The sequence below is a fragment of the Engraulis encrasicolus genome, chromosome 5 (assembly GCF_034702125.1).
Source record: "Engraulis encrasicolus isolate BLACKSEA-1 chromosome 5, IST_EnEncr_1.0, whole genome shotgun sequence".
NCBI lineage: Eukaryota > Metazoa > Chordata > Actinopteri > Clupeiformes > Engraulidae > Engraulis > Engraulis encrasicolus.
Window position 1 is genome coordinate 39,770,568 of NC_085861.1, and position 27,880 is coordinate 39,798,447.

The 27,880-nt window shown below is 42.6% G+C and overlaps 4 protein-coding genes across 4 annotated transcripts; 1 reads left to right on the top strand and 3 right to left on the bottom strand.

Moving 5' to 3' along the window:
• Positions 1-1,001: 1,001 nt before the first annotated feature.
• On the bottom strand, positions 1,002-6,488 carry rab25b (RAB25, member RAS oncogene family b). Its single transcript, XM_063199337.1, has 5 exons — positions 6,110-6,488; positions 3,398-3,593; positions 2,368-2,561; positions 1,719-1,799; positions 1,002-1,610 (listed from the first exon to the last, which is right to left on the bottom strand). The coding sequence occupies exons 1-5, from the start codon at positions 6,144-6,146 to the stop codon at positions 1,486-1,488; spliced, it is 633 nt and encodes a 210-aa protein (XP_063055407.1). The 5' UTR covers positions 6,147-6,488; the 3' UTR covers positions 1,002-1,485.
• Positions 6,489-6,793: 305 nt separating this feature from the next.
• lamtor2 (late endosomal/lysosomal adaptor, MAPK and MTOR activator 2) lies at positions 6,794-9,624 on the bottom strand. Its single transcript, XM_063199339.1, has 4 exons — positions 9,370-9,624; positions 8,544-8,706; positions 8,188-8,277; positions 6,794-7,278 (listed from the first exon to the last, which is right to left on the bottom strand). Exons 1-4 carry the CDS (start codon positions 9,435-9,437, stop codon positions 7,222-7,224), a joined length of 378 nt encoding a protein of 125 aa, XP_063055409.1. The 5' UTR covers positions 9,438-9,624; the 3' UTR covers positions 6,794-7,221.
• A 1,760-nt stretch (positions 9,625-11,384) lies between these two features.
• ubqln4 (ubiquilin 4) lies at positions 11,385-21,107 on the bottom strand. Its single transcript, XM_063199335.1, has 11 exons — positions 20,825-21,107; positions 19,763-19,914; positions 19,393-19,562; positions 19,002-19,264; positions 18,311-18,469; positions 17,787-18,015; positions 17,240-17,379; positions 17,045-17,128; positions 16,140-16,255; positions 15,718-15,970; positions 11,385-12,904 (listed from the first exon to the last, which is right to left on the bottom strand). Exons 1-11 carry the CDS (start codon positions 20,969-20,971, stop codon positions 12,752-12,754), a joined length of 1,866 nt encoding a protein of 621 aa, XP_063055405.1. The 5' UTR covers positions 20,972-21,107; the 3' UTR covers positions 11,385-12,751.
• A 2,241-nt stretch (positions 21,108-23,348) lies between these two features.
• On the top strand, positions 23,349-26,470 carry LOC134449416 (1-phosphatidylinositol phosphodiesterase-like). The gene is made up of 3 exons (XM_063199336.1): positions 23,349-23,401; positions 23,653-23,720; positions 25,377-26,470. Exons 2-3 carry the CDS (start codon positions 23,674-23,676, stop codon positions 26,230-26,232), a joined length of 903 nt encoding a protein of 300 aa, XP_063055406.1. The 5' UTR covers positions 23,349-23,401; positions 23,653-23,673; the 3' UTR covers positions 26,233-26,470.
• The last annotated feature ends 1,410 nt before the right edge of the window (positions 26,471-27,880 follow it).

Below are 27,880 nucleotides of genomic sequence, written 5' to 3' on the forward strand. Positions count from 1 at the left end.
CTCCATCTCAGGGCTGGCTGGTCCGGAAATACCAATCCTCAGCCATAATCCCCATCTGCATGTAGACAAGCCTAGCCTACTGTTTCTCAACATGTTACCCCTTCTTCTAAAACCCATCCTTCTGTGTCCAAACCAGGGAGGTAGGCAGCCCCCCCCCTCCCCCAAATCCAAATTATACACAGCAATAAAGTGGTTAACTGCATTAATTAGTCATCTATAATGTATAAAACAGCATCACCAATAGGCTACTTTCAGAAATACATAACCTATGCATGGGGCCCAAAAACAGGCCTATGTCTTAATTTTACCTCAATTTGAGGTATGTTGTGAGATGTGTTGGTTATATTCTATATGTGTATTACAGATAGGCCTATCGTTTTGGTATATCACAACCTCAGTGTAGACCAGTGGTTTTCAAAGTGGGGGGCAGGGACCCTTGGGGGGTTGCAAGGAGGTGCTGAGCGGGGCACAGCAGATTGGAAGGGAAAGTACAGCCCAACAAAATAAATAGGCCTAATGGAATAACAAACATAGATCAAAATACACCAAAAAGTATGCTAAACAGTATTCTCAACAGCATTATAGTAATCTATCACATTTATGAACATTATTACTATTATCATTAGGCTACTATTTTATATGGGCCGAGTGGGGCACTGCCTTCCAGACCTCGACTATGGCTGTGAAAGGGAGTGTAGGCCTATAGAAAAAGTAGTGTGGTAAGGATCGACCTAGTATGTACATAAGCAGGGCCTTGGCTGCAATATAGGCTACCCGTATATGGGGGGGCCTTGCCATGGTAACGTTTGGGAACCACTGTGTAGACAATATTGCAGGCACCCCCTGTGATCTCTAGCGCCTAGGGGTGCCCAGGCCCAGAACCAATGGACTGCTTGGAGTACTCTTACATCCCACTAGGCAGCATGCTCCAACATCATGTAGGCCGTGCAGTATTTAAAAAAAAAATATATATATATACATAAATAATTTATTCTCAAATGTAATAGTGTTATATTTATTATTTGCATGAATATCATACAATACAGCTTTCCTTTAATGATAGGTACAAAAGTATCACCATAAATACATGGGTCTTAATGCAAAATTACACATGACAACAATAATTTAGTTAACAACTTAGGGCTGTTGAGTGAAATCAACTGAATTTGAATGTCAATTTGGTTACAGGTAAATTCTGCATATTGGTAAAAAATCTGGATCACATAGGCTGAAACAACTGTACTGACTGACTTACTTCTGCCTCATAACAACAAATACTATTAGTCTCTGTCTTTAACTTTGATCAGCTACTGTATATTTCAAGAGCACTTATTTATTTTCATTTTCAACATGTTTTAAAATGATTGAAAAAAGATTTGTAGTCCTATAATTCAGGCGGTTTTGTTTGTGACAGAACAAAAGAACAAGACTTTTCGGCAGAAATTCTGGAACTCTTCTTAAAAAAAGCAAAGTGCATGCACACATTCAAACATTCTTGCAACACGGTTTCTTCTCCTCAGCATTTGTTGAGAGAGCATTTGGACTGGACAGAGAGACGGCACTGATCGAGCCTCTGGTCACTTCTTTGCTGGACACTTTCTTGTGGATCTCTAAAAAAAAAGAACAGAACAATTGATGTAGTAGAGAACTTCAATAAAACAATAAGGTATGATTTTAAATCATTGGTCAACTTCATTAAAAAAAAAACCTTCACTCACCAGAAAGAACATTATTGAATGCCATCTCAACATTGGTGGACTCCAACGCAGAGGTCTCCATAAACAATAGACCATTCTGTTCTGTATCGAGGGTCAACCAAGCACATAACAATTCAACATTACATGTATTATATGAAAAAAGACAGTAGGCTAAACGTATCATTAAACCAACACTCTTTTGCTGAGAGTACATAGCTTGAGGCCATAGACACCGTAGTGCAGATGCTTGAGAATTGAAGGTATATTATGAATACCTTCCTTTAAGACTAGAGCATGATATAATCACGGGTATGTTTAAGAATTTGGCTCATTTCATGACCCAGTTGTATCATTCATTCATGTCTTTCCATGCATACTTAATGCTTACCTAATAGTGGTATAGTACCTATGAGAAAATGAATAGTAGGCCTGGTTGTCTGATTGAATGTTGTATAGTGCCCGTGTACTTCCAAGATTCAAGCCTTATGTATAGCTAATGGATAGTAGTCAGTAGTTTTATAGGCTATTAGTTTTATAGTACATTCCATTCTATAAAAATTATGTACTTTTACGTTCACATAAATTTCATTCATCCCCAAAGGAAACTAAGAGGTCCAAGCAGCATATAACACCATATGATCCATCATACATCTGCAAAGTTCCTGTATACCTGCAAAGTTCTTGGCATCCTCGGTGGGAACCGCCCGCACAGAGGCCAGGTCTGACTTGTTTCCTACCAGCATGACAACGATATGCGGGTCAGCATGGTCATACAGTTCCTTTAACCACCGAGAGGCACTCTCATAGGTAAGGTGCTTTGAAATGTCATACACCAACAGGGCTCCCACGGCACCCCTGTAATACCTGCATGCAAAGAATGGCAAAATGAAAATGAGTTCTGTGTAAATTGGGATCACATTGAAAACCACATGAGATAGACTGGTTTGTCTCATAGCTGAAGCAATAGTTCCAGGCTCGCAGTCGCCCAAATGAATCCAAGTGTAACGACTCCCATAAAAATCACATGGAATCAATTTATGGTTTGTATTGTTCCTCCAAAAATCATAAAATACCAAATAACAAAGGTCACATGAAATAAACCTTTCTCCAAATGATGTGGAAGAAGCCTGGTCTTACCATACCACTGAACTAATTGAATTTGTTTAGAGAAATGTGGGAGAAATGTATGTCTTGGACTGGAGCTTACGTATGACAAGGCCAGGCTAATGTGGAGAAACCAACTACATCATACAGGCTGCTGCAGACATGCTGTTATTTCCCGCTGAACTGTCCAAAAACATTGCAACAAATAAGGAAATACAACACATTCCAGCTGCAGAGATGGAACGACGATGTAATGACAATCTAAGACACATAATGTGAGTGAAAAAAAATCAGAATGATAAAAATATAAAACAAAAAGTAGACCACAAAAAATGCTCCATAGGCTTGAGCAATCTGTGTCAGTTCTTCAAAGGCACAAAATTTCACAGCTCTGAATTGTACTCCATAATGATCTGAAGCTTTTGCAATTTCTAAACATTGTGTAATATCATAGCAATGTAATAACCGTATAGTTTTCAGTCATGGAAGTACCCAAACTTTTCCAGAACCACTTTTAGGCAGCCTGTGGTTTTGTGCAAAACACTTTGTGAGACTATAGAAGTTTGCAAAGAGAGGAGGACTTTGTGATGACTCACGCTGAGGTGATGGCCCTGTAGCGCTCCAGGCCCGCTGTGTCCCAGATCTGGGCCTTGATGGTCAGGCCGTTCAGCTGCACGGTCCTGGTGCTGAACTCCACTCCGATGGTGGTGCGGCTGTCGTGGTTGAACTCGTTTTTCGTGAAGCGTGACAGCAGATTACTTTTACCCACACCAGACTCGCCAATCAGAACCACTGTTGAGACAGAGACCAGTCAAATTATACATGGGTTCTCAGTGTTTATCAACACGATGTTATGAGGAGGGACAAGACACTGGCAGCCAACCACGGGGGCTATTTTTTTGACCAACAGTGGTTTCCAACAATCAGAGCTTGAGTTGTGCGCAGCTAGGTTCGCGCAGTCAGGTTATAAACAAAATTTAGAACCCATGTATACCTGTAGTTCTAGTATTCCATAACAGCTGGTATTAGTATTGGACTAATTAACATGGCACATTTGATTCAAAACACATAAACCATGTGATTGATGAAAATGAACTGTGGCAGGAATTCTGAAAGGACAGACTGCAAGACAGCTTTCACATTATCAACACAGAGGTTGTGCCACATGTGTCAGTTATATCATGAACTGCCAGTGAGAGAAAAGAAAGAATTAGATACAATGTTGACCATTTTGTACATACAGTATAAGCCAAATAATTAAATCATGAGGTCGCGTGAACTCAGTCATCGTCTCTTCCAATGGAAGTGATCACCTCCACCAATACAAGTCAAGTCAAGTGTACTTTATTGTCAAAAATCTATGTAACAGGGTACAGAAGTTTGACATTGCGTTTGACCAGTCTCCAATGTGCAGTGTAACTAAAAACATTTAAATAAGACATTGACAATAATCTCTCTCTCTCTCTCTCACTCACTCACTCACACACACACACACACACACACACACACACACACACACACACACACACACACACACACACACACACACACACACACACACACACACACGACACTTCTTGTCCTGTGGTCTTAATACTGGCAGTTAAAACCAGAAAAAAAAAGTTGAGGAAAAGAAAGGAGAAAAATGGGAGAGGCACTCAGTGGTGTTCTCTTACTCATCACTAATCCGGTATGGTTGCATGTGATGATTCACGGCCAAACAAGCTCAGATGGGACCAAAATGTATGCTATGATCCATTATCATGTTGGAATTTAGCCACAGAAATTAAAACATTGTTTCAGGCTGAATAATATTTTTCTCTTTGTGGAAAAACATCCGTCAGTCAACGGAAAAAGGGCAGTTCTGACAGAGATATTATGGTATGCATAACAGATGTTGGTGGCATATTAACATCTAACCTACTTTTGAGTACACCGTCAGCTGATACCTTTTCATGTGTAGGGGGGAGGAGGCGTGTAAGCTGACCAAGCCAGCCTGAAGATACATATTTAGGACAAAATATTGTGTCTGTTTCTACCAAACAGCATGGCTTTAAGTGAAAATGACAACTGTGCACGTTACTTCTCAAGTGCACAGGGGAGGGTATGTAGAATGTGATCCCTTGAAAGCTTTATGGATTAGTCAACTTGCCCCAAGTGTCTACATTTCATGCTTGACAAAGGTAAGGTAGAGTATTATCCATTTTGCAATGTGCTTTTTGTGATTGCAACAATCGTGTCTGAAAAGGGGTGACTTGACCAGACAGTGCAACCTACTTAATTTCCACCTGATTGTGGGCAGCGGATATAATGTGTTGATGGTGTGAAGGAATCTTTTGAGTTGCTCAAGTGTGGTCTGCTTTTTGGGTAATTGTTCACCACAGACAGAGCATGTTTTCCATCGAGTCCCATGAGGCAAGATTAAAACAACTTCAAACTAAGCGTCCCGTCATCTCCTCTACTCAGTAACCTATCTTGTGCAAACAGTGGAGAGGTTGCCATGGAAAGGCCTGAGACCTTGAGATACTCTGAATAGCTCTGTCTGAATATTTTTTGACAATCCACACATCTCACCTATATCCCGATTTTACTTTAGTTTCACCCACAGATTTCTATTATTTTGAGCAGTAGCAAAGTTGTGAAATATACCATCTTTGCTGAATATGAACTCCTTGAGGGTAGTTTGGCCACCTCAGAAAAACACATTTTTTAACTAAATAGTAAGTAACTAAAGCCTTTTGCTTGCATGGTATCAGCATCAAGTTGAGACTTTGAATGTTTCTTCAAGATAATGAAGGACAGGACAGATGGTATCACCATGAGAAAACCATGAACATAAATCACAGAGCACATGATCCACATTACTATACAGAAAGGCCTTAGTAGAGTGTCATTATTACATTCTGTTTTTAGGATCTCAGTGAAGTCTCTTCCCTGGAGAACTAACCTATTGCTGAAATATTGTTTAAGACATTCTTTAGTTTAAACATGCAGCTTGAAATGTTTGAAAGGCATGAAGTCATTTTCACCCTGTGCTCCTTAACTCATTTAAAAACTGTTTAAATGTCATTAGTGTTTCAAAAGCTGACAATCACATACAGTTTCAATACCCAATCATGTCCTTATTTACCCAAGCTTTGACCATTTGGGCTAGGTCCTGCCACGTACCTCAGACTGTAAAAATGCAACTTGTTACTGTAAAACTGCAACAATTTAACCTTGCTTCTTCTTGCTGAACCAAGGGACAACATACCATTATACTCAAATTGACAGCATTTTGTTGAATGAGGACACGTACAACAACTCACCCTTGAACACGAAATTATAAGCTTCATCTGACCCCATGTTTTGCCCATTCAGTAGGTCCTTGGCAGCCTGGATTAAAATCTGGGGACACCTCTCAAACTGAGAGATGGCAACGCCTTGATGTTTGTAGTCTCAACACAACCAAAACGGTAACAGTTAACTGCAAGATTAAATTTTCATCCCATTTGTAGAGAGTGTTTCCTTCTCAGAGTTTTTGGTTGTTTGTACAAGGAACTGGCCCCGATAGGAAGTCAGGTAGTTCCGCCAACAAGAGCAGTGGGGGTTGGGGGAAGGAGGCGTGCCCTCTGGGAAGTGGAGAGGGCAGGTTGAGCAGGTAGGGTGATACAGGCACAGGTGCAGCGATACAGGGGAGGGCTTGCACAATGCACCTGCTCAACCAATGAGATCAGTTCCTCACACAAAGAGCCAATCACTGGGCAGTAATGCCACACAGGGTCAGTGACAAAGAGTCTACTGTAAGTGATTTAGAACTTCGTAATGAAAAGTAAATATTTACACTTTCAGTAGGTTATCGTCCAACAGGACTGCACTACTATAATAAACCGTATCACGTTTAATTAAACACATATTGCACAGATGTGTACATATATATATATACTCTTTATTCCAAAATCTTAAGTCATAAATGTACCTGCATAAACAAGTGATGGTAGGTTTAAATTGGCTTAATTTAACACTTTAAATACAGCAGTCTTTATTTTCAGTTACATCTTTATGTAGATTTGTACAAAATGTAGACATGAATTCATTTCATACAAAAAGAAAATGTTTGACACATTTGTCAGATTGTTGAACAGAGCATGTTGGAGAAATACAACTGAAGTTGGTTGCTTCTTAACAAACTGAGGGAACATTGTTAGTTTACAAAGAAAATACACAGCAGTCCACACAAAACATCAGACATACCTGGAAGCAAGCATATCGATCAAATATGTAAATAAATAGCAAAGTCCTCAAGAGAGACAGTTGAGAAGATTCCCTCTCATAGTCCGAATTCAGCTTTCATTCAGTCACAGCTGAATGCATAAAGCTAGTCTCTTCCTTCGCTCCCAACGCCATGAGACAAGGAAAAGGGCCGTTTCTCTCCTGCTCTTTAAGACGCAGCCACCTGTGTCAAGGGTTCCTCCAAGTACTCTACAAGAGCCTCTGCCTGAAATAAATTATTAACATTGAAAAGGTTTTAAAGGACCAGTTCAGTCAATTTTAATATGCTGTTGTATTGCTCACGCTACCCTTGACTTGTCAGTACCCGGTGATGCCACATTTTTCGTCTCAGCCCTTTCCGAGATATGAGCTATTCTAATGGGGGCAGCGTTCGTTTACATTTAACACATTTTTTAACATGGGCCTACTCCAAATATTTCCCCAAAAGGTACCGCTGTTTACTAGTTGTCTGCTGATGTTGTATAACCTTTTGGATGTTTTTTTTTTTTAATGTAAACAAAGCGCTGACCCCATTACAATGACCAGGTTCTCGGAAAAGGCTGAAGAAGAAGAAAAAGAAATCTCAGGTACTGTCAAGTCCAGGATAGTGTGAGCATTACAACTGCATGGTGAAATTGACTGAACTGGTGCTTTAAGGGTTTAAGGTTTTATTAATGTAGGAATTTGATTTTAAAAAGTAGCATAGATTAACAGGAGAGTCAAACTCAAATTCACAGTAGGCCAAAAAAATAAAAAATCTGGGATCGAGTCGCAGGCCAAACGCTACATTTATTTATTTTTAATGTACTGAAATTGTGTATGGACACACTTACTGCTTAGGCACGTTTCAGTCATTCTCTTATATGGTAGCTCAAATGCGCCAGCACATATTCTGTATTCTAGCATTCCATTATGCATGCATGTGCTGTTACATGGCCTGGGGCCCACTCATCTGCTGTGATGCACAGAATTGTTTGTTCAAGTAATGTTACTGTAAACTGGTGGTGTAGTATGAACGCCAACTGTAATACAGATTTGAAGTGATCTCACTGGTCAAATTAAAGGACTCCATGGGCCAGATTTGAGTTTGACATCCCCTGTGTACACTTCTATGTCAGCAGGTCTGACCTCTTACCTTGGCTTTCAGCATCCCAAAGCCGACTGTTTCTTTAGCATACATGCACAAGAGCAGATTGGCAACCCGGGTGATGGCTACTCTGCCCTCCTAGAATAACAAAGATATTTTAAAGAGCAGTTGTACAGAATTTTATTTAAATGTATGGATCCATCAAATGCCATTCGAATAAGAGTGTATACTTCTATAATAATGCCTTCACTATCAAGGCATTTATGGAAATGTAAAACACAATGTAGGACCTAATATTGTTCACATTCTGCTGAGCATTGAATACCAAGTGCAATACACAGTGTATCATTAATCTCCCATCATCATGGATAGGCTATCTACACTAAAATACAGCCCATACTAACCATACAGTCCATCAAAATAAACTTCAGTTTGTCCTCGTTGAAAGCCAAATGCCCGTTCCTGTCGTAGGCTGCCCAGATGTTGCTGGCGATGGCAGCGGTGACCCGTGCGTCTGTGTCACCATAGCCAGAGTATGCCAAAAGAGAACCTTCATTGTTCAAAAGTCTAAGAAACAGAATACAATGGTAGGTATTAGTAGTAGTTACATGGAAGTACAGGATGTTTGTCAAGCAACGTCTAACTATGGTCTCCTACAACAAGAATCATCACCGTGATCAAGTCAAATAACTGCATCGCCTTTTTTAAGTTGGGCTTATCACCTCGACTTGAAAACAACACAGAGACAACTTCAGCTTGTGAACTGAAAAAACAACATTACCAAAGACATTAGTTGAAACGTCGGTAGCACGACCCAAAGTTAGCTAGCATGCTAAGCATTGTGCTTGTTCTACAAGATTCCCAGATTCACGCTCCCATCTCATTACACTCCCACTAGCCAGACTAACGGTACCACCGCCATATTACGGAGCCAGTTATCTTGTTGATGTTAGTTTTTTGTTTCTAACCCTAACCTTAACCCTAAGCCTAACCCTAACCCTAACCCTAAACCTAACCCTAACCCTAAACCTAAACCTAAACCTAAATTGCTTGTATGTGGCAGTATATGATAATACGTGAAATATAATCGGGTGGGGACCGCAAGTCCGGGAGTGATAGAAACACCGGGGACCGCACGTCCGGGAGCGAACTCCGTTGGGAGTCTCAGTCTGTATGCCTTCTACAAAACACAGCTAGCCTGCTGAGCATTGAAACGCTGAGTATACTTACAGTGTGCTCTGAACGCCACTTGTATTTGCTTGGCTGAGAACCTGGGTCAAAGCTTTTGGACGTAACATCTTTCAAAATACTGACAAGTCGGGGTTTGGGCCACCCAAGCAAAGAATTTCAAGTGGGAGTACTGCTATGTGCATTCATACGTACGTGAAAGTAGTCAGGTGATTTTGCATGTGTTTACGAAGTTGCATTGTGGGAAATGTAGGCTATTCCCCAATGCTGCTACGACTCGAGTCCTACGCCGCCAGAACACTGACAAGCGCTTGGTTGACCCAGGCCCAAAGCTCGCGGCAAAGACTGGCCTAAGTGCTTCTTTATTTAAAATCATATCCGGTGGAGGTTAGGATATTACTAATCCTTGTACACTTTTCAGAAACCTTAATAGCGAATGCCCTCTGAATAACAATTACGTTTATAAAATGGAGGGTAGGTCTATAACTTACAAAGAATTAAGTTCTCGAGAAAAATGTAGAAGTAGTGAGGGAAATGGGTAAAAACTACAAAACAAAGCAGGACCAATAACGCCCTAATAAAAGGCCAACAAATGTGGGAAATGTTCAACTTCTCACTTTTGGGCTCTATAGTTGAAGCTGTGTGTGCCCAGATAGAGATGAGAGGCATTCACTTTGTGTTCACTTTTCAAATGCCAGAGAACTACTGTAAGGATGAGGTGAATGCATTAACAAGTCTGAAAATGAATAAACTTTCTCCCAACATAAGGGTCCTTATCAATTCATCAGCTTCCCTGCTATTTCCCTTGTTCCAGGGAGAGGGGCAGAGGGAAGGAAAGAAGGGGAAGGGGGAAGGCTATGTAGGCTATTGAGATTCACACTTTGCCATTAGTTCTACTAAAACTGATACATACCACAACAACAAAATAGTGCAGCCTTGGACACAAGGACTATTCCAAGAACCTGGCCTCAAGGTTAACTTTACCTGGTTTACTGCAGGTAATAGATCACCTAATAGAATAGCTTGAAGTCCTGATTATGTGAGCTTGCATTACCAGGTTAACCACTTCCTGTAGGTTAAGTTAGCCAGGTCCATCACAACCAGCTTCTTGGAATAGGCCCTTCTACCAGTCTATTCACTAACACCATAATATCAGAAAATACCTACCAATTACTCCATTACATAGAGAAAGTGAGTCTTTTTTAAGTATTAACTTCACCTTGTTTCAGAAAAGCCAAACAGATTAGATCCAAACACTCCCTAAATCATTTTATTCTAATCAGCACAGCTTTGCAGTCAGGTGGTGATGAGATAGTGAGACAACCCAACCAAATGAATCACACAGCCAAATGAACTTGAAGCACTCAGGGGACCTTCGGGGCTTCTCACCTCTGCATGACGTCAACATTGAGCACATCCTGATGAACCATTAAGGTAATTCAGCATTTTGATATGCCCCCCTTATGAGAAAATCAATAGTTCATCACTGAAACGTCATAGTCAAGAAATTTTACAAAAAACTTTAGAACAGGAAAACATTACAGGTCTGACCTATTCTCTGGATAGCATGGCATTTCAACGACATTGACAATGATGAAGAGTAAATCCAGTCAATTGAGAAGATGTGGAGAGGAGTAATTGGACAGCATGGTACCATCAGAGGAAGTAGAATGTATGCAGCTCAATTGAAGCCCATTCATTTCACTTGATCCACTTGTCCGTGATGGTACTGCAGCTAGTTGGCGATCACGAGTAACTTCCGTTTCTGAACATTCTCATACATTCTACTTCCTCTAGTATCATGGAGACACTTCTCAGACTGAAAAAGAAAACTCAGATGTAACATGGCAGTAAAGACCCTGTGCAACGGAAGTTTTGACTTTTCGGAAGTTTTGACTTTCCCAGAAAATGCTGCTGTAGTGTGCACACACACCAAACATCATCTTGCATTTAAAATGTGCACAACTTGAGAACCTTCTGCAACAGGACTCTCATGGTTTACCTCCTGTAAGATCTAGGAAAATCTGACCAATGGATTCTGGACATGCAGCGAGAGGCAAAGTTGAAGACATTTTAATTCACATCAAAATTCAACTGTTAGTTGCATTAGACCGCTGTAGGCTAGCCATATAGTTGGTGAACAGGTTGAAAATAAAGCATTATAGCCACCATGCTATTGCATTACTGTCAGATCCAATGCATGATGCTGCGTCAAATGTACATGTGTTTTCTCCCCAAAGCACAGCAGCAATCTCTTCTGTCAAAGCGTAAGAATATGGACAAAATAAAAGTGGTAAGCTTCTTAACATGACTCTTCAGCTTAGAAATATTTATTGATACCTTGTTACATTCTTAACCATACGGAAAAACCTCAACCATAGCTTCATGTACACCTGTCAATAAGCAATGACTAAAGATGATGATGCCTTTCCTTACAAGTACTTTAATTTCTTTTCTTTCTGTTCCAATAACCATCCTTCTCTAAAGAAGCTGAAGTGTACGCAATCAATCGAGCCAGGGTGTTATGGTGCTCAAACGGGGATTCCAACATCCTCATCAATATTAGATTTCAATTAACACGTCAAATGTCAAGGAATTCTCAAAGCAGTGTGAAATGAGACTGGGTGGTATAGGAAAGGAAAAGGGGGAGGCGGAGGGGGATGAGGGATAGAGATAGAGAGAGAGAGAGAGAGAGCGCTAGAGAGGGAGAGGTGGGAAAAGGGGAAACGTCTACAGCTTTTGCAATAAATACTGATCTTAATCCAGCATGATCAAGGAGAGACTGAGAGAATTAAAATGAAGTGAGCATTCTTATGAAACACAGGGGAGGTTTTGTTCTAAGAATTAAAAGGGCTTATCTCCCCCTACACCTCCTACCACAAGTACTGCCTTGACAGAGTGTGTTACGCAGGCGCGCGCGTGTCAATCCAAACAGGAATGGCTGGCTAAGACGAGCATGGAGGTCAAAAGTTTGGGTTGTTATCTTGTTAGGGTAGTCGACTGTCAAGTGAGTAGAGGGGGAAAGATGTTAGTATGATGTCATTTCATACTGAACGCCAGTTTTTGTTTTTGTTTAACCACGTCATTTAAATTTCGAGAAAACCCCAATTCCTATGATTTTCACAGATCAATCTCAAGGAAAAAAAGAGAAATAAAAGGAGGAGGAAAAAAATCAGGAAGAAAAAGGAAACAAAGATGAGATGTAATTGGAATTCAGTCTATTCAGGGGGTTGCTGTTGTTGAAGATTTTATAGTTTTTTTCTTTTCTTTTTCTCATGTGGTGAAGAAGGATTGTGTTCATTTCGTTATGATCTTCCCTCCATCCCTCCCCCACAGAGCCCCCACCCCTCACCTCCAACACCTCCCCAACTCCTCCCCTCGGCCTGGGCAGGCAGGCAGGCAGGCAAGCCGGGTGGCAGAGGAGTTAGGAGGGCTGGGAGCCCAGTAGTCTCTCGATGGCGGCGTTGATGTCTCCCCCCGTGGCAATCAGGGCCTGCAGGTTGGCCTCGCGGTTGATGAAGCCCATGGCGCTCAGTTGCTCCAGCTGCTGCTGAAACCGCACCTCCGGGGTCTGGATCTGCAGAGGCAGTCAGAAGGACAGAGGTCAGACACAGTGGTTTAAAGCAAAGAGGAGTTATAAGACGATTCATTTTGGGTAAATTCCATTATCCAAGCTCCTACCCTAACCTTGAGCTTGTGGCCATGTGATGATGTCACAACAAGACGTCATTGATGATAGAAGTGTAGTACCATATCTTGCACAAGTGTAATTCAAAGGTCATTTTGTCATTCACAATCTGGAAAATGTCCCAAAAAGTTGTTGTGCTTTGGCTGACAGGACACTTAGTTTTCTACACGGAGGCGGGGCATCAGCAAAGCACAAGCCCACAAGTTCAAGTTGAGGACGGGAGTTTGGATAAAGAAAAAGAGTTTCTTCCAGGATCAATATGACGCAAGGCTCTAACCCGCAATCCTATGGCAGCTAGTAGAATGAATGGAGTTTAAGGGAAAGTCATGCCCATTTAGGAGACCAGAATTCAATCCACTTTGATGCATTGGTGACGTGTGCTACAACTCATCTTGGTCTACCATACTGAGAATCTTTGGTTGGAGGCTGGAAGTCCAACTCAATATCTAACCTGTCCTCTGCTTTTGCTTGTGGTCTTGCACTTAGCAGACGCCCTGCCTCTGAGGAGAAAACAATTAAGGCTGAATCCCATTTCACCCATGAGCCCTACCCCTTTCCCTTTGTTTTGCACGTTCACGTGTAGAGGTAGGGGTGTCCTAATTCACGCCAAGAAAGAAGGGTAGGGGTGAGCGGTAGGAGTCTCAACCCCTTCAAACAGATTTTTCAGAGGCAGACGTCAGAGGGGTGAGACCAATTTCACTGAATGCATTGCAAATTATTTTTAAAAATATGGCGGGATCCAGAAAAGCACACAAATCTAACTATTTCTGCCGTAATGCGTGGTTTTACAGTTTCATTTGTTGCATTTTCATATTGTTCCAATGTGCAATGGTCATTTCCTCCATGATTAAAAAAAACTCCAACTCCCATTGTCATTGTGACACAGCACTCCACAGCACACAAGTGAACACTGTACACAACGAAATTGCATTTATGCCTCACCCGTGCAAGGGGGCAGCCCTCAGTGGCGCCCCATGGGGAGCAGTGCGGTGGGACGGTACCATGCTCAGGGTACCTCAGTCATGGAGGAGGATGGGGGAGAGCACTGGTTGATTACTCCCCCCACCAACCTGGCGGGTCGGGAGTCGAACCGGCAACCTCTGGGATGCAAGTCTGACGCCCTAACCGCTCACCCATGACTGCCCCATGATACGCACATGGAAAAAAAACCCCGCTATTAACATCAGCCTGGAAGTCGTAAGGAATTGCGAGGGTTGTGTAACAACGTTATCCTTTTAAAAATTGTTACCCAAGTAATTACAAGCAATAGTTGGTTTAACTATAGAGAGTCTGGTTTTGAATGCTATGAGTGTCATTCTGTGATTGTTGAAGGGGTGTCTCAATTCGTAAGGGTTGCGCTTCAAGCCCTACCCCTTACTGCAGCGTTTCCCAACCTTTTTTGTTCTGCGTACCCCCTAAGCCATGTTGTCATATGAAGAGTACCCCCCTTACGCCTGCTCTATATCTATTCCGCCATCCCAAAGTGGCTACACTCCATGTATTTGTTGTTATTACATTTCTTCACATACCCCCTGAGGTGTGCTCGCGTACCCCTGGTGGTACACGTACCCCTGGTTGGGAAACACTGCCTTACTGCTCCGTTTGAAGGGACGAGGGGTAAGGGGAAGGTGTCGGGGTAGACATTAGAAATGGGATTCAGCCTTAGTTTCCCCACTTGTCAGCCTGGCCAAAACAACTTCTGGGGGACTTTACCCATTCAAGATCCCAATTGCAAATTAGGAAAATTACCTTTGAATTGTTCTTATGCAAGATATTGAATAAAACTTATATCGTCAATGACATCTTGCCACGCATCACTAGGCCACAAGCACAAGGAGAGAGCGTGAGGTTAGATATTGAGTTGGACCCCATGCCCATGCTGGTTCCGCCAGTCAATGGGGCACCTAAGTCACGCCCTCTACTTCCTGGTTCATGGGGCAGGGAGAGTCCAAAAATAATTACTGGGCTTGATATGAGTGGTTTTTCGACACCAATTCAAACCTTGGACGTCCACCTATGCACCACAAATCCACCACGGCTCACCTCGTTCACTTCCATTCAAGTTTATGCAACTTATTGCCCCATGAACCAGGCAGTAGAGGGCGTGACTTAGGTGCCCCATTCCTGTTGCTTGTGGCCTCACGACTCAAGGCTCGATGTCACTGATGATCAAGGTTTACCCAATGTCTCGCAAAAACACAACTCAAAAGGTCATCAACTCATTCCCCAAAAACTGCTCTGTCCAAGTTGGCAACGGTGAGACTTTAACGTCGTCTCCACAGAGGCGGGGCGACACCAAGGCCAAGGTTCACAAGCAACATGAGAGGATGGGAGGAACTAGCTTGTGCTCCACCCATGCATGTAGGCATATCCATCCTCCAGTTGCTTGCTCCGGCCTTGTGGCTATCAAGTACACGAAAAGATGAAAGATGAGAGGAAATGAAAGGAGGAAGAGGGGGGAGAGATGCCCGAGAAATGAGCCTGCACATGATGCTTTATTCCCCCCCCCAACCCACAAACCAAGTTTCCTCTTTTTGCTGTGGCATTTACATACATAATTGATTGTAAATCAGCGTCCTGACTCTCGTGATATTTACTTGCTTGCAGACTTTGTTTTGTGAGGTGACAAACAGAGGCAAGGTGAAACTGAACTACCACAGGTGACCAATGATTCCTGGCAGACCCTGAGTTGCAATACTTACTGATGCACTTCCTCCGGCTCCGGCTCCGGCGAACATCTGTAACATCTGCTGCATAAGCTGCTGCTGGGTGGGGGTGGGGCCAGCAGTGGGGGTGGGGCCCTGGCAGGAGGTGGGGGGAGGAGGAGGTGGTGGGGGGTTCTCTTGGGGGACGCTGCCCGCAGCGGGCACAGGGCCCGGAGCACCGGGCATTGCTCCTGGCATACCCGCTGGTAGACCACCAGGCATGCCACCAGGCATGCCACCAGGGACGAGACTGAGGAGAGAAATTAAATTAAAATAAACCAGTGCAACCTCGTTTCTGAAGCAAATTAACATAATGACATCCATCTCCATCAAGAATAATAATTTAAAAAAAAGAATCAAAACCAAATCAAGTACAGTATTGAAAAAGAGAAAGGCGGCAAAAAACACAGATATAGTACCTGGGCATGAGTCCAGGGCACTCAGTCTGGAGGGTCTGCAAGCCCTGTTGGATCTGCATAAGGGCCTGCATTGCCCTTGGGTTCGTCATCACAGACAGAGCCTCTGGATTCTGCATCTGTGGGTCAACGGAGGACATGACATCCATGAAAAACACTGCATTGTCGGGAGCACAGCAGCACAGCACAGCCAACACCTCAAGGTTAAACTTGTATTCTAATTAACACTACAAGGGCTGCCTGAGTATACGTTCCCTCTGCCCCTACAGCCTCGCTCCTCGGTTTTCATTCCTCATCCCGTAAAGAAAACAAGATGATTTCCACTACTATGAAAGCAACAGTGCCCCCCCCCCCCCCCCACACACACACACACAATTCCATGACTTTCCTTGACTATAAAACTGAATTTTCATGATCTCTCATAAAACTACAGGCCCAAAATATTGATAAGAAGAGGACATTTCGCTGTGTGGTTATCAATTTGTAATAGGCAGTCTTTCAAATTGCCATTTTCAGTCAACTCTCTTCCTCATTTACCAGGCATGTTTGCCTGAATTGAAAGATTTCTTGACATTTTCAGCTTCTAGAGATGTTACTGGAAGTATTTTAGGCAAAACAAGAGCACAATACTGTTAAAATTTTCTGACTGCACATGCTTAAATTCCATGACTTGGGAAAAACCTCTATTGAATTTCCATGATATTCCAGGAATTCCATGACCAGTGGGAACCCTGATATCTTGTTTACAAATGAGAGCGCAACTCCTGAGTGATGTTTTTGCGACATGTTGAGAAGTTTAACTATTATCGTATTGAGAGGTCATCGGTCAAGGCCGGAGGAAACGAAAGAGGTAGCAAAATAAAAGGCAGCCAATTGCATTTGGTTCATGTGGCAGCGTGGGACCTGACCTGCTGAAGGAAAACAGGCAGCTGATGTCTGAGTTGCTCCTGTAACTGTGGGTTGCCAGCAAACAGGGGGTTGTTCATCAGAACCTGTACAACATGGAAAGGACATGAACCATCAAAAAAGGAGAGAGATTTCTTTGTCATTCTTTTTCAGCACTGAGTACCGAGTAAATAAAATAAATATGTTTGTTGACGGACCTGTGAAGCAATGTCTGGGTTCTGAGACAGAGACTGCATCATACTGCGCATGTATGGAGCAGAGAGCATATTCTGCATCAGTTGAGGATTCTCCGAGATCTGTTGCATCAGGCTCTGCATGCCGGGACTGTTGAACATGCCTATGTGGACCAGCCGAGAAGACATGGAGATACGTGGAGAAAAATGGAAGAAAAATAAGGGAGGGGACACGTCTTAACACTGTGCAATTTTGTCTGAACACTTAGATCAAACATCTGATTGAAAAGTACTCTGCAGTTCCGTACTGCACAGGGGAAGCATTCCAAGAACTGACTCAGTAGAAAAGAGGTTAAGTTAACGTCAAGGTCGTGGTAAATCATCGAATAGAAGAGCCGGGAGACCTAATTTTCTTAGCAAAATGAAAACTGTAGGCCATCTATTAGCAGGTTTACCACTTCATATAGGTTAACTTACCAGGTTTATCACTTAAGCATGTTTTTGGAATACCACCAGGGTCTTATAGTGCGAGAAAGTGAGGTCTTCTAAAACACCATGATTGGTTAACTACCGTTGCCAAGACTGCCTGCGTCGATGCCCAGAGGGTTGGAGACGCTGGGGGTGGTTCCGCTGGTGGAGGTGCCGGTGGGGGTGGAGGTGGAGCCTGGGGGCCGGTTCTCTCCGGAGCCGCTGTTTGGGGGGCCCCAGGGGTTTGGTAAGGGCTCTCTGTTTTCTGTCCTGGAGGGCTGCACCCCAGAGTTCTCTGTTCCACCCAAGGCGGAGAAAGGATTGTTTCCAAACTGGACAACCGAGGACGGAAAAAAAAAAGAGTAGTTAAGTGAAAAATGCCTATTTGTATTCTGGAACCGTTAAACAAACAAAACAAAAAACACAGTTTTTAACCAAGTCAACAGTTTCTTTTTAACAAGTTTAGGGCATTGGGTGGTATTACACAATGAACAGTTCAAAGGTCATGGCGTTTGAACCCACTGTCGAAAATACTTCATACACATACTTATATGCCAACAAATATATCCAGACACCACGTGTTTAATTGAACAGTGAAGTCCATTTGAGGGTTAAATGTTGCGTTACCTGCTCTCTTGCAGCGCTGAACATAGGCTCTTGAATGTCTGTGTACATCCTCCTCAGGGCATTGTATCCACCGGGGATGCTCTCCAGGTTGCTAAGCGCCCGGTCCTGGTTACGCATCATCTCTTGCATCATAGCTGGATTCCTTGCCAACTCCATTGTCTAAACAGGTCGAAAAGGTGGGAATGAAACTGTGTACTGGTATTGCCGCATTAACCAAATGTAAACAGTAGCCTCCTTTATATGAACACAATTACATCAAAGCTTTCCATCTTTGAGAAGTATATAAAAGTGAAGTGTATGCACTAATCCTTGCCAGACCACAGAGACTATTTTCATGTTGATTTTTTTTTTAAATAAATAAATAATAATAATAAATAAAAAAAGTCACATACATCATAGTACTGTAAATAATGCATTGGGAATGAACTATGAAAAGTGCTACCATAGATATTTTCAAAACAGTAATAATAAAAAAAAACCCAATTTGCCCAGGCCTGAAGGCAATGATGAGTGTCACCTGCGATGTTATGATGTGTAACTGTCTTTTGCATGGATTGTCTGAGTGACAAAAAAATGAACTTCATTGGGTAGCTCCATCTCCCTCTCTATAGTCTGTGCATTAAAATTCCATTATTTTCGCCACAGCGTAAGCGATCTCTCCTTTGACTGAACTCCACAATGTTGGCGTTACCTGTCTCATGAGCTCGGGGTTGTTGAGCATGTGCGAGATCTCGGGGTTGCGCTCCATCAGCTGCTGCATCTGCGGGTTGGCCATGATCATCTGGCGCATCAGGTCCGGATTGGACATCATGTTCTGCACCAGCGGGTTCTCCATGATCTGCGACAGCATCTCCGGGTTGGACATCAGCTGCCGCTGCATCTGCTGCTGGAGCTCCATAAAGTTGGCTGAGCCCATTCCCATGCCAGCCAGGTTGGAGAGGTCCCCGAACCCAGCTGAGAACACACACACACACGCACGCACAGGTCTGATGTTAGTTAAGCCCCACACACATCCACCACCAACCTGGCTTGCTGTATTGTGAGGTGCTGTGCTGTACAGTGATGTCTCCCTAAGAACTCACACAGTAGGTTGGCAGGCTGGACAGGGGCGGCAGGAGATGGCCCGGTGCCCTGTGCTGTGCCACCGGCTGATGCCGTGCTGGGGTTGGTAGTGCTAGTGCCGCTTCTATTCACAGGTGGTGTGCCAGGGGCCGAGGACACGGATGCTTGCGAACTGCCACTCCCAGAGGCCCTGGTGGACAATTTTGAATACCCGTTATTGATTATTTTTTATTTATTTATTTTTTTCCCCCAAACAGTGTGATGAGTGAATTCTGGCAAGGTCAGACATGAGTAGGCCTACTCTTGGGAATGTTATTGTACATTTGATAGCATATACGTTCAGACCGAAAGTCAAAATAACATGGTCACGGGTGTGCTGCCCATGCTTACTTTTGTGCTGTTTTGATGACGAGGTGGACAGTAAGCCCATCTTTGATGCCGTGCTGGTTGAGCGTGTCGCCGTCTTTCAGGATTTTCCCGGCAAAGATTAATACCAACTGGTCCTGTTTAGCCTTAAATCGCTTTGAAATTTCTTCCTTAAACTATCAAAGAGAGGGAGAAAAGCAAGTATAATGGGCCAGTCAGAGAAGCCACACGAGATGCGCAACACAGTGGTCATACTGAAACTGTCATCAGGTGACCCGTGAAACAAGTGTCATGACAGCGCTTAGGACGTCAACGCTGTCAGTGTCTGCGTGTGGAGTGCCTGACTGGTTAAACATTCGACTTGGTCAAATAGCGTTTTAGTTCAGTAAATTCCTGACTTCAAGACATAACATTCGTAAAACAGCACTCAATGGCTAACCAAATGTGAACTTCTGATCCTGATACCATCAGATCCGTCGAGAATGTTCTCTTTGTTAAGGCGATGTGTACATCTGATTTCAACCACCATGGCATGAACAACAGTGAAACCTGGCAAGAGTAACGCCTGTTTCCAGTACGATGTGTGTGTTGATATTTTCTCGTTGACCACAAAAGTAATTACAAATCATTTATTAACCATCAACGATGTCTTTCGTTCTACCTCTAGCTACGAAGAACCTTCCGATTGGCTGCCGCCATACCCGGTTAGCATTACGCCGACACACTGGAATGACTAGCTAGCAAACAGCGTCATGACATACCATATTTTACACCTTGCAAATCACCTTTTTAACGACAACTGGTCATTCCACTCATACCAAAAGTCTAAAGCCACCGGCAAGGGCTCAGCAACAACCACAAACAATTGCTAAATCTAACATCAACAGTGAAATATACGCCCAGTTTTACGCGATAAGTTCGCTAGCTAGCAAGCTACCTTGTTAGCTTTCCATCCCGACAATGCTAACGTAAGCTATCATTCATGTTCCATAGGCAGTCAGCTAACTAGCTTGGCAGGAAGGTGGGTTGCTAGCTGGTCAGTTAACCGACAAAATATGATGTACTCCCCATAAAACAACCAAATACCTGCGCAACAGACGAATCTTCGGATATAGCTATTTCCTCTTTATCCTTGGGAGTTTTGACAGTGACCATAATAATGGTCCCGCTGGAGGCAGCATTTTCCTCGGTGTTAGTATCCACGGCAGGGTCTGTGCCGCTGTTTTCCGCCATCTTTACTCCTCTTTACTTCATTACATCACCGGACTGACAAGAATCGAAAGCTGAGTTGGAAGTTAGACTCGACCGTGCTGTTCAATAACGCTGTACTCTGGCGGCGGGGAGGGAAATTGCATCTTAAAACTGAAAGCGCTCTAAAAACCAACCAGGCCACAATAAGCCACCTGTAGGTCTACCTCTAAAAAACACAAACATCATCTGTTGACTTTCATGGCCTAATTGTGAAGTGGTCTTTGGAGGGCTATCAGAGGGTTGAGGTTCGTAAGATTGCTTTGGATAAAGCATCAGCTTGCCTAGTGCTGTAGGCCTAAATAAGAATATCCTTGTAGCCGATGACACAGCATTTTTTCATCCACTATGTTTGCTTTTTTTAAAACCCATCTTAACATACTATCATCCCAAATGTTATACAACATCATCAGACAGACACGTTAATAACTTTTGGGATGATATTTGGAGTCTGTTGACACATTCGAATGCAGAATTTCTGAAAGGGCTGAACAAAAAAAATGTTGCGTTGTTGGGATAGGCTATTGACATACTATTTACTCTCAATGGTCAGGGATACTGTGAGCAATAGGCCTACAACTGCATCTTATGACCAACCAAAGCAACAGTGACTGTTTCCCATCCTGACCCAACAGTGAGTGTGACTGACCTACCTGTACATTTAGAAAGGGGAATAAAACTTGTGTTGGGTCCATCCCATTAACTGATCTCCCGTCCTCGACTTCTGCTTGTGCTCGACTTCCCCACTATTAGGCCAGCCTGATCTCCAAAAATTCCGTGCTCCTGGACACGCATGTTAAGGACACGAAATCCGTGTCCAGGAGCACGGATTTTGCCAAAATTCCGTGCTCCTGGACACGGAATTGTTTTCCGTGCTCCTGGACACGGAATTGTTTTCCGTGATGGGCACACGGAAGTGCTTTCTATAGGCTATTACCACAGCACTGTGTTAACTCTATCATTAGAAAATACATAGCAAATGCTAATCCTAAACAAAATAATGCTATAGCAATTTAAGTTGTGCCCTGACCAAAACATTCCCTAACCTTAACCTGTCATTAAAGACATATTTTTTGAGAAATACCTTTTCCAGTTGGTTGCTAGGCTATCAAACTCATATAATGAATGAAAGAAAACTAGCTGTGCCCAGACCAAAACAATCCCTAACCCTAACCTGTCAGTAAGAAATGTTTTTTTTTTTTTAGACAAAATATTTGAAATTAGAAAAATCCTGAGAAAACACAAGACTGTGGAAATAGCCCATAGAAAACACTTCAAACAATTCCGTGTCCAGGAGCACGGAAAACAAGTCCGTGTCCAGGAGCACGGAATTTTGGCAAAATCCGTGCTCCTGGACACGGATTTTGTGTTCTTAACATCCGTGTCCAGGAGCACGGAATTTTTGGAGATCATGTTGCAGCCAGTAGGCACAACAACTTTTGGGGGACATTTCCCCATTCAACATCCCAATTGCAATAAGAAAATGACCTATGGAATTCTGTTTTTGTGAGATATTGAATAAAATACTGTATATATCGTCAATTATGTCTTGCCTCAAGCACAAGTAGAGTACAGGAGGTTAGATATTGAAATGGCCCCTTTGTGATGTGAGCACGGGTTTGCTACATTATTTTATGTCTGATGTCTGACCTCCATTGATGCAGTATTAGCCTGACTCACCAATCCTATTTTTAAAAACATATATATTTTTAGGACTTGTATGCCTTTATTTGATTGGACAGTGTGAGATGTTGCGAAGTGAATGGGAGAGAGAGATGGGGCACAGTCAATGCCTTTCTACCCCACAGATGGGGCCCAAAATATTTTCTCCCACTACGGAAGTTCATATACAGTAGTTTAGGTGACCAAGATCCATCCTTAGATACAACTCTGCAAACTCTGCAACTCTGTAAATTAATCAGTGGTGGCTGGTAAAATGGGCATGGTTGCACCATTGCTTGCATCATCATAATCATGAAATGGGCACTCATATTCAGGCATATGCTTAATATTTGCATGGTTTGCAGTTGTTGTTAGACCCAAAAACTGAGGAGAATTAGTAATTGCAATGGAGTTGCAATGGAGTATTCATATGGTTCACACAATCAACAGCAAGCTTAAGCTTCTGAACATCTTCTGAATGATAATTTATTTTAATTGGTAATGTTTCATTTTATCTTATAATATAAAATGTGTGCAGTATGGTCCGTCATTTGTGTAGTCTTTACCCTCTATTTGTGCTAGTTTTCTGGGCAAACTGTTCTTAAGAACTGTAGGCCTTGCATGCACTCATTAAATTACAGATGAAGTTAAAAATTAATCTGACATCGACACACCCCTTTTTGCTCTTGTTAATAGGTGGTTGCTGTTGGTATACGTCCTCAATTGCTCCAACTCACTCCAGAGCGTTTCCAAGTAAGTCATTCTTGATTAACTTTTTGTTAAAGATATCATGGGAAAACATGTAACACTCTACATTGTTCCTTACTTTTACTAATGACTAGTAATAACATAGTCATGGATGTATGTGTAAATTTAGGTAACCTTTGTAGTCCTTGACTATTGGTGGAAAAAACCTACTACAACATGATATTATGTCTTTGGAACATTACAACATGGTAATTTCCATTGCGCTAACAAAAATCGTATTACTTGGGCCTTAATAGGAATCTTCACACAACCCAGACATGGACAGCTACATCATCCAGAAATTGCTTTTCGCTTCCTTGCTCATGTAAGTATGAAGACGGCAGGTGTGGTGAACTATAATGTAGGTCTATTGAAATGCATCTGCTTTAATACCAATTGAACTGAATGTGAAACAATAAGTATTGGTAATAATAACTTAATTTTCCAAATTGTGATTTAAAGTCCCAAAATGAGATATTGAACCATTACATTACATTACATTGCATTTGGCAGACACTTTTAAAGCAAAGCGACTTATAAACGAGGGGTGGGAAAACTTTTTAATTCGAGGGGCCACTTCAAATTTTATAAACTCCTCCGATGGCCATACTATGAATACAAACCAGGATGTCACCCTTCACTTTAGGCCACCTTTACAACAGACCCCACCTTCACTAGGTCGTCTGAAAATATAACTTAATTGTATTGCAAATGTAATTTATAACATTTCTGTACAAAACATGTCATATTTCGTGTGAAACTGCACAACATTAAAATCACGTCGGTGGGTTGGATAAGATTTCCTCAAGGGCCAGAAATGTCCCTCGAGACATAGGTTCCCCACCCCTGTTAAACAAACTGAGATTTGATATTGACATTTGCAAAGAGTTGGTACCAGTCAGTGGTTAGCCCCATGACCTAGCTGAGATTGAGAGGGGGATAAATATAGCCTACCAGGTAGCCTTACCTTATCACTGTTTGTATATGGACTAAAATGGTTCCTATCTAAACACACTTCTTTAATCACGCATTACACATTGACTTTCAAGAGCTGAGAGACAAAAGGCGTAACCTCTTACTGTAGATGGGTCTATTCACATTTTGCTAAAAACACTCAACTAGGCCTACATAATAACAACATTGCTATTACAAGGCAAGGAGTCTTGGGTAACCGATTAAGACTTGGTCATTACCATGTAGCCTCTTACTGCAGCTGGGGTCGCCGGCGACCCTATTCACTTGCTGAAAATGCTTAACTACATCATAACAACATTGCTAAGACATTACAGAGAGCCATAGTGCTGCGCTAAGGGCTTAAGTGACAATTGCTACGTTTACATGAGACTTTTATTTCGGAATTGACTCACTTTAATTCTGAATAAAGCTTAATTCCGCTTTGAAACCGCCATGTAAACACTTCACAATTCGGAATTAAATGAAAGATCAAAGTAAACTCAACAGAACCGTTTATTTCAATTCTTTTTATTGACATTTATACACAAAATATCATGCATCAGCAGGATCGCAGAAACACAGAAACATGGAATTCGTCCAGTAACAATTTATCATTCAAGCTGATGCACAAATGTGGGATAGCCATCATTAAAAAAAAAACAAAAAAACACTCTGTCTCCTATACACACGTGCGCGTCCTATACACACACACACACACACACACACACACACACACACACACACACACACACACACACACACACACACACACACACACACACACACGTAACACTATTTGCAGTAATAATGATTAAAATATAGATAAGAGTAATAGAAATAGTACTGATAATAGTAAGGGAATGAGTAGAAAGCAAAAGTAAGTAGAGTAAGCAGCAACAAAAAAGTCGGCAGAACTATTTAATTCGGAATTATGAATACGGAATTTAAAACGTCATGTAAACGTAGCCATTGAGGATAGAACAGAGGCTCTGCGTTAAGTGGTTAACCCAACTGCTTATTCCCACAGGACCTTTCAGGTTATCAGCCGCAGTGAGAACCAGTCATTCAATGACTCAGCAGACCTCACTCTACCACCCTCCTATCGCATCAGCTGGATGAGCTCCATCGACGATTACAAAAGGATCTCTGAAATCACCATCCCCGGGACGCACGACACGATGGCCCTTCACGGGGGTCCGCCCGCAGAATGCCAGGCCTGGTCGCTGGCCGACCAGCTGAGGGCTGGCATACGCTATCTTGACCTCAGGGTGTTTGCCCTTGAGCACACACTCTACATCATGCATGGGGTGGTTTATCAACACACCACGTTCTCCACGGTGCTTAGCACCATACGGGACTTTCTAAAGGAGCACAGGAGTGAGGCGGTCTTAGTAAGGGTGAAACCAGACCTGATTGACAAAGACAAGGTGGAGGGGATGGTTGCACAGCTCATAACTGGTGATGAAGATGTCTGGGTAAAGTCAGACATACCAAGGATGGGTGATGTTAGAGGCAAGATTGTCCTGCTGCAGAAAGACAGCTTCAAGCTAGGTATACCCATCCTGGGCACTGACAAGAAAGATGACTATGAGGTCACCCACATTGATGAGAAAGAGCGTAAAATTGAGACCCATTTGCAAGAGGCTGAGAGAGAGTGTGGTGGTGGGGATTATGTAGTGCTGTCCTACTCTAGCGGCACTGGCATTGGCACCTTGGAGGGTATGTTTTTAACGCCTAAAAGAGTAGCCGAGAAAATTGACCCTTGGTTCTATGGGTATCTGAATGGCCTTGATCTCAGGAAGGGGAGCTGCCTCGGCATTATTGCAATGGATTTCCCTGGCCTTGACCTCATTCAAACTGTGATCCATCTAAATCAGTTTTAGTTGATGTTCAGCGTTGAGAATTAATTAATTCAAAGTGCAGAAATCAAGCACAGCTTGCTGCAAGCATGCTGACAAAAAATAATTACCATGGCTTCATTGTATTGACATGAACGATCAGTCAAATATATCTAATTAAACATATGGCATTATGCGGATTTGGGGGAACTTGAGTTAAAGTAGATATTCTGTATTTGCAATGTGTTTGTATTGAAGCATTAAAGTAAATATCAACAACCAATTCTGATTTAATTATGGTATTTCGTGTAAATAGCAGATAGATAGATAGATAGATAGATAGATAGATAGATAGATAGATAGATAGATAGATAGATAGATAGATAGATAGATAGATAGATAGATTGTTTTGAAAAACAATGCTGGAGTTAGGGTAAGCGACAGGATTACAAAAAGTATTCCCTCACCTGAATTGACTCACATATGAACTCCCATGTTACTCCCATGCCATTCCTATACCATAGGGTTCAATAGGATATCAGTCCACCTTTAACAGCGATTACAGCTTCAGCTCATCTGAGTGGGCTGTCCACAAGGTTGAGGAGTGTATTTATTCAAATTTTTGACCATTCTTCCAAAAGCGTGAGGTCACACAATGATGTAAGCGGAGAAGGCCTGGCTCTCAATCATTGCTCTAATTCATCCTAAAGGTGTTCTATCGGGTTCAGGTTAAGACTATGTACATGTCAGGCCAGTCAAGTTCATCTACACCAGATTTTGTCATCCATGTCGTTGTGGGCCTTGCTTTACGCATTGGTGTTGGAAGAGGAAGGGGGCCACTCCAAACTGTTCCCACAAGGTTCCCACAAGCATGGAAATGTCCAAAATGTGTTGGAAACCTGAAGCATTCAAAGTTCCTTTCACGGGAACGAAGCGGCCAAGCCCAACTCCCGAAAAACAACCCCACACCATAATTCTTCATCCACCAAATTTTACACAGGACCCAGTGCAGTCCGAAATGTACTGTTTTCCTGACAACCTCCAACCAGTACTTAATTTGTCAAGCGAGAGGTCCCAGTGCACAGAGGATGGGTGGCTCCCCCAGGAGGGGGGTCTGTGATGTCTTTCCCTGAGGTTCCATCCAAGGTTCCGGAGCTCTCATCTGAGGTTCCGGAGCTAGCTCCCCCTTGCTCCCCTTCAAATTAAGCACTGCCTCCAACCCCATACTCATCCTTCCGATTGCCAGATAGAGAGGCGCGATTCATCACTCTAGAGAACAAGTCTCCACTGCTCTAGAGTCCGTGGGGGCTGTGGGTCTGGGCCACCAGCCCAGCAAAGCACTGGTACAGTATGGGTTGTGGTGGTAATAAAAGGGATAATGATTAACCAAAGATGGGCTTGGTGCTACAGGAAATAGTCTAACAACAAGATCAAGGAAACTCTAGAAAAACTCGGGCATCGTCGTGTGTGCCACGACTACGGCTTGCTCTCTCAATCTATAAGAAAAAAGTCCTCTCCAATAGATCTTTATTTTTACCCTCCAGATATGAATGCTATTTAGTAAGGCCCATGACTACAATATCAACACTTTACATACAGTATAATGGGTGTAGGTGTGGTTTAGGAAGCAATTGGGACAGAGGTCTTCTGAAGGGTGCTGCGGACGTTCAGTACACTGTACATGTCCACACCA